This window comes from Falco peregrinus, chromosome 2, assembly GCF_023634155.1.
Source record: "Falco peregrinus isolate bFalPer1 chromosome 2, bFalPer1.pri, whole genome shotgun sequence".
Lineage (NCBI taxonomy): Eukaryota > Metazoa > Chordata > Aves > Falconiformes > Falconidae > Falco > Falco peregrinus.
This window is the reverse complement of record NC_073722.1, coordinates 105,634,712-105,646,520: the sequence shown is the minus strand read 5'-3', so window position 1 is coordinate 105,646,520 and position 11,809 is coordinate 105,634,712. Positions and strand designations below refer to the sequence as shown.

The window sequence follows — 11,809 nt, the reverse complement described above, 5'->3', positions numbered from 1 at the left end:
TGCAAGCATCTCTTTATTTGACTGAAATTCTCTTAAAAAAAAAAAAAAAGGAAGACAGAACAATCCAACACATCCCATTTATTAATTTAAAAAACATGGAAGAAAAGTAATAGGGAAAATTTTAGCAATAAAAAAGGGATCCTGCTTAAAAATCTATAGAACTTGTCTAGCAACATAAACTGATTCTTTGGGTTAGAGATGACCCCATACAAAACCCCAAATTCAGAACACTCACAGTGCAGGAGAATCTGGCTACAGACCACTTTTCTACTTTAGGTTAAACTCTTCCCCTAAATTCATATATCCCACTGCTACCAGCTTTGACGTAAGTAGAATATGTAGCCCTCACAGTAATATTTGCCTTAAATGGTAATGGATATATTTTAGCTTTCAGACAGAAAAACACTCTGGGCCATGTTAGAAAGAACTCTAGGGTCACAGAGACTTATGGCTGACTCTTTAGAGCAAACTTAGAGCAGACTGCACAGCAGTTATACAAGCAATTAAGAAAAAATCTCTTATTTGGCATTTCTCTATCAATATCTCTTGGGCCTGTGACACGAAGGTCATTCACCGTTAAGCAGATACAACATACGCCAATGGGTTCTGCTTGGCTGAGATGAAGGCTTTCATGCTCTTGAATATAAAGCAATGAACAGTGTTTCCAGCTGTCCCTGAAAGGCCTCATCCTCTTCCCATGACAAAACTCGGCTCTTCAGCATCATCTTCCTTCTCTTCCTCCTCCTTGCTATCCTCTTCATCATCTTCGCTGCTGACTTGCTCTTGAGATTGATCAGGTTCTAAAAATACAAACAGGATGAATAGATAACATACTCCCATATGTCTTCCTTGTTAAGTATTTCACAAGAAAATAGTCTCAGGTGCTAAGCAAATGTGTAGTCGGTGACACTAATTAGTACGGATGGGTAACATATTCCCATGTGTTCTCCTTGTTAAGTATCTCACAACAAAGCAGTCCCTACTAAGGAAACATGTATCAGGTTATATTAATTCTACCGAGCGATGTAAAGCTCAGAATATCAAGTTCTCCCTAGAAGGAATATTCCCTTACCTCCACCATTACCACTGTGACAAGATGATCGTTAAGCAACTCCACCTCCTATAGAACATTATTTCAGAGGTAGTAAAATGCTGAGGCAATAGGTTATCTCATTCCCAGTCTCACCTCTGCAAGTCAGCATGAACTTTCAAGTATCACAGAGTACTGTCAAAGAATGCAGGCACTGGGAAGCCATGGGCAAGACTCAGTTTATTTCTTACAGAAACTCCACAAGGCGCCATGAACTTTTACAGACTGTTTGGTATACTGCAAGTACAGGAACTCGTTAAGATACGTGTAAGATTAACAAGGGTCACAGAAAACTCATGAAGCTTGCTGGAAGACCAGAAAACACCTATTAGAAATTAAGTAAAAGATAATGAAAATAGGTATGGCATAAAGCATGACTTAGCCATTCTTCTGCTCCCAGTGGCTCCTGCACCTTTGCTGTTTCTCAGGCCAAGTTCTGACCAGTGAGATGTACGATTCAGCATCAGTGGTCTGATGCCACCACGTGGTTAAGTTCTGTACTTTCATTTTTTATTAGGGCTCTGAATAATAATGCACCTTCAACAGCTGACCTTACTCAGCGCCAACCTTTATTCTTAATGTTTTTACTACAACAAAGGTGAAAGCTGGCAACTCAGAGGTTTTATTTATTGATTCAAAAAGGAAGATAAATGCTTTCCTACGATATCCAACAAATACACTTCAATTACTTTCCAAAAACCTTCAGATCTCAACGCCAGGACACACAAACCTAGAAGACAAGCCTGTTCTCAGTAGACTAAAGATGGCTAGCAGGAGGCTTCTATCTCCACCATCCATGCAGGCCTTCTGGCATTTTTGCCTGACTTTGTCTTTGTTTGGATGCCTCGCTCCTGAGCATGGAGGAGGTGATCCTTGAATATTAACCAGCTTTCTTGGGCCCCTCTTCCTTCCAGGGCTTTATTCCCTACTACTTTACCAAGCAGATCCCTGAAGGCTGATTTTTTTTACTTTTATTATTTTAAATACAGAACCACAAACTGTAAAGAGCTAAGAACTGTTCTAAAGACAAGGGAGTTTGGATTCTAGCTTCCAGAAGATGACTTAGTTGTGCCAAACAAAACCACTCCAGCCCAGCAATGGCATATGGCAGTCCCATATCCAGCTACCCCTCTCCCAGTCACTCCCTAAAGGGATGGGTGTTCTGTTTTGTTCACTCAAAATTAACAAAATTGTGTCAACACATACTTAAAATTCTACTTCCAGTCACAATTTGTAAATGAGTAGCTTTAAAAAAATCAGAAACAAAACAGAACACCAAAAAAATCCACTCTGCTACATTCACTTGCTGTCACAAGTAAAATTAACCTAATGATTAATTTGTCCTCCCATGTTTCTATGGGAGGCTGGCAATGGTTCAGTTGAAACAAATCCAGTTCTGAAAAAGCAAAGCAGAAATAAGGTAGAACTGTCAGACAAGTCACTCTTGCAGCAGAATTATCAGAAACTGCTGTAACTTTAAGAATTACTACAGAGTCAGTGTGCTAATCCACTATTTGAAAGACTAAGCTGATACACTCAGTGAAAGGAAGCAACGGGTATTCAAAAGTTTGAGCAGTTACGCTGACATTGCTGAACATTAATTTTCAAGACTGCAGGAGAACAGAGGCAGTCATGTTTTCCAAGTTTATTTCTATGCAAAATAAAATAGTTGTGTGGAACAGACGGGACCGCGATGGCTCAATTTTTTTTACACACAGTCATAAATCAGTTTCTTGCTGTTCAAGCTGTGTTTTTTTTCCACCTGTTTTCCCATACACACTCAAAATATACTTGAAAAAAGAACAGCCTTTAACAATACTGCCTTTTTAAGCAGAAAATGTTCTAAATCTGTAGTTTGTCAGAATAGCTGGGGCAAAATATCCACAATCAAAAAACTCCGATTCCAATGTTTGCTGTCCAAAATTTCCCCTAATAAAGGGAAAATATTCACAAACAGCCAAGTTATTTGTAAGATTAAATCTCAACATAAATGGCTTTCAAAGAGGACTTTTGAAACATTAGCTAAAATAACAAGCTTAAGGCTCAGCCTTCCTTTCCATGTATCGAGAACGCTTGGGGTGGGGGGTGGAACAAACCCTTCTAGGCTTCAATAAGCAAACAGAACTAAGGCTTGAGAAAAGAAGACTAAATTTCACTGACCTTTTTCCCGCTTCTTTTGTTCAAGTTTATTTTTCTTAGCTTGCAGTTTCTTCTCTTTTAACTTCTGGCTATAAAGCAAAGAAAAAAAGACTCTTTTGAAAATCCAACATTGTAAAGCTTCTGCACATTCATACACTGATAAGAACATATTACAGACACCTTGGAAAAGCAGACATCAGAAGAGAAGTTCAATTTAAATTTGGCCTCAACTGAAAATTCAGCGAGAGCAAACTTAGACATGGGATGAGCAGAAACTTTTCTATGCTGTTTCTAGCCTAACGGAATTTTTTTTTTTTTAGAAGCCTTCCATGACGCCACTGCAACCAAAACCATATGATACGCAAGAATCTCCAAGAACACAGAAGGAACAAAAATAAAACTGCCCCTACATTTTAGCTACCTAGCCTAATAAAAAAGACAAAATAGTGTTGAAACCCAGACTGCTGGAAGTGAACACTGGGGAAAAAAATAATTAAATCATCACCAGGAATACAGACTTTAACCGAAAAAAAAATAATGCCGTATACTTTGACCTTTATTTTTGGCTGTACTTCATCAATATGTTAGGCCCTAGGTCAGGATGAAGAGAAAGGGTGGTGGGGGAATTTAGAGGGGCTCCTACAGGGCAAAGCCACTTGGTAACCTACACCACTAGACTATATAGACGGGGGACAAGGAGGTGTTAGTGTTTAGGCAGCGTCTGCTGTTTGAACAGCTGCTCTCCGTCTCAGCCAGGGAAAAGGCAACAGGCCAGATCTGACTTGCTGGCCATCTGTTGGACCACACTAAATTAAAGTAAAATGGCAACAGTGTTTGTGTTGTGCACTTCTGTGCTAATATGCCAGTGAGTCACTTTGCACAGACTCTTCAGCAGCAACTCTCAGCTACAAGATGTAAACTCCTCAAAGAAGCAAGAGAGAGGCTGCTCAGGGTCAGACCCTCTGAAAGAGCCAAGCCATGATACCCTGCTACTTCTGAAATGTATGGTAGACACAGACTGTGAAATTTAACTTCTTGTATCACTGCATTACAATGCTCAGTCTATTTCTTGAAAGTATCAATCTTGTAACCATTTCACTTCCTTCTAAAACTTAAGAGAAGGATGGATTTAATATTTTTTAATTTTTCCATCTAACTTACTAGACTTGACCTACCAGACATTTCAATGAGGTAGGTAGAAGCAGCTACTGATTTTAACAATACTGCACCCATCAGTGGCCTTTTCAGTAGTCACAGACTGAATCAGACTAGTCACACTGACAGTGTATGGAGGACAGCATCAGGCCCCACCACGCTCTGCTAGTCCGAATCCATATGTGCACCCATTAAGCAGCACCCGGTTTTGCACTTAAGCTGCTCGGTGTCAGCTGTTTCAGGTATTTATTTAACCCAGATGTACACACAGACCATTCCTGACATTGTTATAACAAATAATGCAGTAAGGCATGCTGCAGTCAACATCACAGGTCAGCAAAAGCTGCTCAACCAGTCAAAAGTTATCCTGCTAGTGATGACATGGAAAATTAACCATGCCAGCAAAGCCTGTCACATTTACAGCTACTTTTCGCAACCAAACAATGACATTAAAGTTAATTTCCACAGCCAGACTTCTCAGCTGATAGGTGTAGACACAGAATGATAGCATTTATCCAAGCGTGCAGCTACAGATGAGGCACGGGGCATGAGGGTTTTCCATGTCAAGCCTCCTGGGAACAATCTGCCCTTACCGCTTCCTTCTGCGTTTTGCTGTTTGTTCTTCTGCAATCATCTTATTCCTCTCCAGTTTCTTCTGGAATTCCTCATCTAGTCTTTGCTGTAATTGATCACAGGTCATACTTGGGTCACAATCTAAATTAAAATATTTCTTTTTAAAGTCATGTCCTTTTAGGGAGAAGTCTTTTAGCAAAATACAGAAGGGAGCTTTCCCAGATTTTGTCCAGCTTCTTTATACAAAAGTCATATTCCAAGGAATGACTTCTGTACAGACAGCATTTTTAACCTGCAGCCTGAGCCAAACATTGAAGCCTTTAGAGGGAGAAATCCTCACCAAAACAGATGAGGGAGGTTGGGCTTCTACCCTACAGAATGTTTCAGTAAAAACAAGAGAATAATTTGAGACACAAGCATTAATCAAAGGACTCATCTTGGCCAAGAGAGAGTATAACAATAATGCTCTCTGAAAGAGGTGCTATTTGACTCAGCCAAGACTTCAAAGGAATAGATCGAGCACAGGCACTTGCTTTGATTCTATCTGTGCAAGACCGTGATATTAGAGATTTCTAGTTTTTAAAGCATTTTCAAACCAATCTGAGAACACACGCATTCACATGCGGTCTTACTGTGTGGTAGGACCCCAGTGAACAGAGAAGATGGAGCACGTCTGACACAAAGCACCAAATGTTTCAATACTGACAACACCACCACATATCACATACTCCTACAGTTTTCCTCTGATAAGGGGTGTTTCAGAACTGAATTATTCATATATGACTTTAAAAGAAAAACAAAGATTTGCAATGAACACCACATGGTCGAGGACGGGGGGGGGGGGGGGGGGGCGCGGCATTACAGAGAGTCCTGCTGACCTTCTCCGCCATGGCATCCATGAAATCTTGCCTCTGGTACTCTCGCCGACGGAGATGCCGGTACACATGAAACTCCCCACTCCCAGCTCCAGCACTGGAACCTACAACAAAGAAGAGTTAGTCTACTAGAAAATAACATATACCAGGTGCTCACAAATGACTACAGCTAGATACTGAGGGGCAGGACACGTGAAAGCTGAAAATCCAACTAACAGAGAGAGTGTCACCATTCTATGTAAGCTCAAATCACTCACAATCAAAAGCCAAAGCAAACTGCGAAACCACACACTTATGGGTCACGGTAGTTTCTACTGGTCAATTATTCCCCTAGGGAGAATCCAGTCTTAGCTGGACATTGAGGCAGTAAAAGAACTAGAGATCAAATGCACACCCCATTCTCTTATAGGCAGAGAGAGGTAAGCTAAAACATCCTACTGAGGCTGCTTCTGACTTTCAGCATCTCATACAAAAACCCAAAAGTCATCAGAAAGGTGCTAAACCCCATCATATTATACTTTCCCATGCAAGACAGATTTTGACTGGTTCTTCATAAATTAAATCCCTACAGCTCTCTCTTCCTGGCATCAGTCTGCATATGGAAGTCTCACAGGAGCTTTCAACATCGCACTCCATTCTCTTCCCCTGTCTCCTGAGCCATTTTTCAATGCAAAGCACACAAATACATGCCTCAAAGAAGACACCTAGTAATTAAAACATGGCAGCTGGGACTGCAATAGGGGTGCTTTTGATACCAACAGAATCCCAGCACGTCAGGCGCTTCCAGAAAAACAAGACAGTTCAACACAAGCACACAGCAAAGCTATTTGAAAAAGCCATGAGGGAATTACAATAAGCAGAACAGTTTATTCAGAAGCATATAAAAGCTTTAGTCCAAGATCAATTGTTCTGAAATAAGAACAAGTCTGCCTCTGGAAAGGATCATTAATAATGATGAAGGTCCCAAAGAAAGACAGAACTTCTACATGCAGATACAATTTATACCACAACTGCTACATTTAAACCCTGCAGGTAAAAGTAACATCTGGTTCGGGTTCCTTGCAGAGCTGCCAGCTTACCCGACCACGTACAGTCATAGCCACTGCATGTGTCTGCTTCTCACTGCCCAAGGTTCAGACTCAAAGCAGTCAAAAGAGGGACTTCATAATTATAAGCTTCCAGAGCACTCTCAGACCCGTGGAAAGGACAGATTTACTTATCATCATTTACCATTTACTTGTCATCACCAGAGCAGAAGCTTATTTCATTGCATGCGGTCCACGTGCCAGAGTGCCACAGGCATTGTTCACTTTGCATTCTGACAAGCAGAAAGGTAGAACCCAAGAACCAAACAAAACTTGAAAAAGCGGCTCTCGAAGCACATTTCATACCTCTTTTCTCCAGCAAAATGAGCAACAACAGAAAACCGTCTCTGGCCTTCTCTGTTAAACACTTTTCTAAGTTTAATGTAGCTGACCCTAGAGTTATCTGAAGAATGATATCTTTACCCATCACATCTCTAACGAACTCCGGAGGAGGTCGTGGTGCCCATTCATTCAGTTTTTCAGGAATTGGTACAGTCTTTTCCTGCAAGAACAAACCAACCAGTCATCAGTATCTTCTAGGAGCAAAGTCTGCAATTTTAACACATTGTTGAAAGGTGGTATATGTCTGACAACAGCCTCTTCCATCAGCTGACAGATCTCAGAAGGAGCACAGCTGTAGTCATTTCTTCATGCATAGGGATCAGAAGCAGACAGAAAAGGAGGCTCAGAAGGTATCCTCTCTTTCCCTCACATTCAGGCCTGCAGGTCAACAAACCCCAGGAGGATTAGGAGTGTCTGTGCTTCTTTTCAGTATGCAAACTAGAAGGAAGCAAGTCAGCGCCTCCAAGCACTTGCAGAAACTGAGTATACTCCCATTACCAGTAGCCTGGGAAGTGATGAAAGGCATTTGTGCACCTTCCATGCCAGATCTACGGAGGACAGGGAAGAGGAGGGAAGGGAGAACACATGGTGCAAGGTCAGAGGAAGAGCACAGTGCAGGGACATCTCAGCCTCCTCCAGCGAACACGAAGGGTGAGACTCCACCTGGCAAACACCTCCTCCTCAGGGCAAGGATCAAAGCACCCAGTGAGAGGAACCAGGGTCATGCCCCCCCCCCCCTTAAAAACAGCGGCCAGAGCACTGAGGGGCCAGCGCCCACCCTGCACGCCCAGAGAAGGATCTCTCTCCTCATGGCAACCCAGGGCAGGGGGGAGCGGCCTCTGTCTCCTCACGGACCCAGGGAGGAGGGGGGGGTGGGTCGGCCCCTCTCCCCTCCCGGACCCGGGAAGGAGAGGGATGGAGGTGGGTCCCTCTCCCCTCACAGAGCCCGCGGGTGGTGGGCTTTGCTCCCTCTGCCCTCCAGGAGAGATGTCGGCCCTCTCCCCTCAAGGACCCACGAAGGAGAAGAGGGGTCTGCCCCTCTCTCCTCACAGACCCCGCCGGAGGGGGTGTCGGTCCCTCTCCCCTCACGGACGCGGGGGGAGGGGGAAGGGGGTGCCGTGCCGGTCCCTCACCCCTCAGGCACCCGGGGGAGGAGGAGGAAGCAGAAGGTCCGTCCATCTTCCCCACAGAACCGGAGGCGGGGGGTGTCGGCCCCGCTGCCCTCACGGAGCCCGCGGCGGGGGTGCGTGGGGGGGTGGGGTATCGCTCTCCCCTCGCGGACCCTCCGCCCCGCGCAGGGGCAGGGGCCCGGCGGGTGCCCTCACCGGGTTCCTCATGAGCCGCTCGAGGCGGAGGCGCTGCTCCTCGGCGGCGCTGCGCGGGATGACGAGCGGCTGCGGCTCCTTGCGGGGCCGGGGCGGCCGCGGGGCCGAGGGTGCCGCCATGCTCCAGCCGCCGCCGCGCCCCGCCCCGCCGCACGTCACGGCGCGCGACGCGCCCGGCCTGCGGGGCTGCCGCGGCCTGTCATGGCGGCGGGGCCTGCCCGCGGGGGCCGGGCCCGGGCTGGGGCAGCGCCGCTGCGTGCCGGGCTCCGGCGGGGTCGCGGCCCCCCGGAGCTGTGCTGCCTGGAGCTTCGGCATCCCCCGACCCCTCAGGCGCGTCCTCCAGCCCACAGCGAGTGCAGCCCGTTCCCCAGGCAGCTGTGGCATCTGCCGCGCTCAGGGCCCAGCCCCTGACAGCAGGGCCCTGAGGAGGGCGAAAATGCTGCGCGTTCCGCCCTGGCACCTTCAGCCCTTCCAAATCCCTTCGCTGTGACGGTGAAATCGATACGAGACTTCCTAGTGCCTCCCCGGCAGGCTGCCTGCGCCATCTGTTCGTGTCACTTCGGTGATTAACCAGCGCTGCCCGTAGGCTTTGTCTGTTGACGGTGATGTACGGCAGCGCCATTCCTCACGGCACGGCCTTGCCAGGCGCTGGGAGGGGTGGGCAGGTATCCAGGGGACACGTCGCGCTCTCTGCGTTTGTATTCACAGCTGGGTTTTGCAGGAACGGGGCCTGGACCAGCTGAGGGCTTCTACACCCAGATCCATGCTTGCCTGATGGGGCCAGAGGAAGCCACGAGCGGGGAAGAGGAGCTGGAGCTGGCTGCGGTACAGGCTTCTTCTGCAAGCCAAATGTCTCGTCAAGCCGCTGTGGCCCCACAGAAATGGCATGGCATATGCTGAGGCTGTGCGTGCATCAGAGAATTAGCTAGTAAAGGTCAGCTGCAATGGAAGAGGGGCATAAGCCTTTGTGTAGTTTATGGAGATAAGCTGGAGCGGTGAAGTAGGGCTCTGGGTTGTAGACAGCTTCGTGCTATGCATGTGGAGAGGGTGAAAGAAAGGGGAACAGAGAGGTTGGGAATTGCTCCTTCTGAGATTTATGGGGCATTTGTATGAATTTATTAAGCCCCTATGCTCTTCCCTCTTCCGTGAAGAAAATCAGAGCTGATCCTCAGGTTCAGCCCTGTGTTTACAAAAGACTTTTCAACCTCTATGGTTGCTATGGAAATCACACTAGTTTATGCCTCGTGTTTGTCTTACCAACCTGATTTGTAAAAGAATGGTGTGAATTTAGTGTTGGCTGAGTTCCCAGCTGGCTGTGCTGGCCCTGAAAGACATCCTTGCAGTTGCAGGCCTGGCTGGAGCAATGCAAACAGCTTCCCCCATGCTGTCTGCCAGCTCACAAGCTCCTGTGCCCATGGCTCTCGCAGCCTTGGGTCCTTTTCAGCCCAACACGACAGAAACCAGGCAGTGCCAGCCTGCGCTCAGCTCCATTTGCAGGGGCTGGGGGCAGGTACCTGCCCCTGTCTCGTCTCAGTGACTGCAAAACGGGTTTGAGAAGCAGAGCTGCTGCAGATCAGTTGAGTTTCCTCTCCCTTCTGCTCTGCTGAGTGCTGAGCACAACACAGACCAGTTTAGCTCCCTAGTTACCCCGTTTCTTCCTCCTTGCTGTCATGGCCACCTCTCCAAAACACAGCTTCCAAACATGGGGGTGTGAGTGATGAGCTGTCAGGTTTCAGCCCTCTCATGCCAGTCCCCACAGGAGGAAAGCAGAATAGCAGCCGTGCCTGCAGACATTGTGACAGCCCGAGGGCTGCAGGGAGCAGCTGGGCAGCTTGATTCTCTTGCTTGAAGTGTGGCTTGCGCCAGAGACAGCTCATAGCCCTGGGAAACAGCAGGCAGTTGCCTGTTATCCAACAAAGCCCACGCAAACACCATGGGGAAAGAGACCTGGGAGCATTTCATTCTCAAACTACGTTGGTGCAGACTCTTGATGTATTATGCACGTTATTACTTTTAAAACATACCTATCTTAGAGGACGGGGGACATGGATGGACAAGACTGTTACTTGGGTCATATAAAAATAGAAAGTATTTAATCATGCCGTTTAAAAACACAAAGCCCATGAAATCAGAGTGCTGGCCTGGGAACTGGGCTTACTGGGGACAAGGGATTTGCATTAGAACAGGAAAGTGTTTTCATAGTTCAGTGCAAACCAAACAACAAAATTCAGCTCCCTGATCCGTACCAAAGCAGCTCATTTGTGTTTCAGAGCAAAGGCAGCCTGAGCAGTTTTCCTAGCAAAGGGATCCTTCTGGAAGCGCCGTAAGCCTTTGCTGAGAAAAACGCTGCATGTCAAGCAGAAGCAGCCACGGACAGCTCAAACATCAGCCAGCGTGAAACGTGGGAGGCTGTGCTGCTGAAATCCCTTTGCATTTTTGCCCTTTTCATACTATTTGCCAGGATGCAGCTCAGAGCCAGCATCCTCACAGACCAGTCCTGCTCTGTCCCCAGGCAGAGGGCATCGCTGGCACGCGATCCAGCCCAGCCCACATGCTGAGGCTGCTTTCCCCTTGTTTCACTACTAGATCTCTGTGTTTGATGCAACGAGCTGTTGCATCCTGCCTCTGCCCTCCCAGGAACCCTGTGAAAGGAAAAGAAAGCATGTTTTCCAGCAAGACTAATGCTGTAATTAGTCGATTTGTTAATACGCTGAGGTGTGAACAGCTTATGGTGAGGCAGGAGGAGCGGCTGTCCTGCAGGCACAGCCCTCAGTGCCTGCCTTGCGGGCAACGAAGGAGGCCATACGGAGGGGCTGTCACCTCCCCAGCTGCCCAGCTCCTGATGGATGAGCTCTCTAGGACCAGTGAACAGGCTCTGGAGACTTTTGGGGAGGGAATGTTTTTTGTGAATGGATCGTAACACAACCGTGGCCTGATTACAGAGCTGAGCAGCTTCCTCCACCCCACCCCCCCAAGCCATGTGTTAGCTGTGTCTGGAAGCCGTGTCTGTCACGCTGCTTAGCTGTGACAGTACAGTCTGGGACAACATACCGGTTTTCCCGGGGGATCCTCAGCAGAAGAGAAAACACTAGAAAGATACACAACAGGAGTGTGAGGCACCACCTCCCAGGAGAAATGAAGGCATAGGAGGGGGGAATGACATGCTACAGGGAACTAACTCGGCTGCTGGGAGATGCTAGCACAGGCCTTTGGCAAGAGAGGTCC

General features: G+C 47.2%; 1 protein-coding gene across 1 annotated transcript; it reads right to left on the bottom strand.

Moving 5' to 3' along the window:
- Positions 1 to 63: 63 nt before the first annotated feature.
- Positions 64 to 8,728, bottom strand: PRKRIP1 (PRKR interacting protein 1). Its single transcript, XM_055797809.1, has 6 exons — positions 8,585 to 8,728; positions 7,341 to 7,419; positions 5,836 to 5,936; positions 4,978 to 5,063; positions 3,251 to 3,318; positions 64 to 800 (listed from the first exon to the last, which is right to left on the bottom strand). Exons 1-6 carry the CDS (start codon positions 8,702 to 8,704, stop codon positions 685 to 687), a joined length of 570 nt encoding a protein of 189 aa, XP_055653784.1. The 5' UTR covers positions 8,705 to 8,728; the 3' UTR covers positions 64 to 684.
- Positions 8,729 to 11,809: the final 3,081 nt, after the last annotated feature.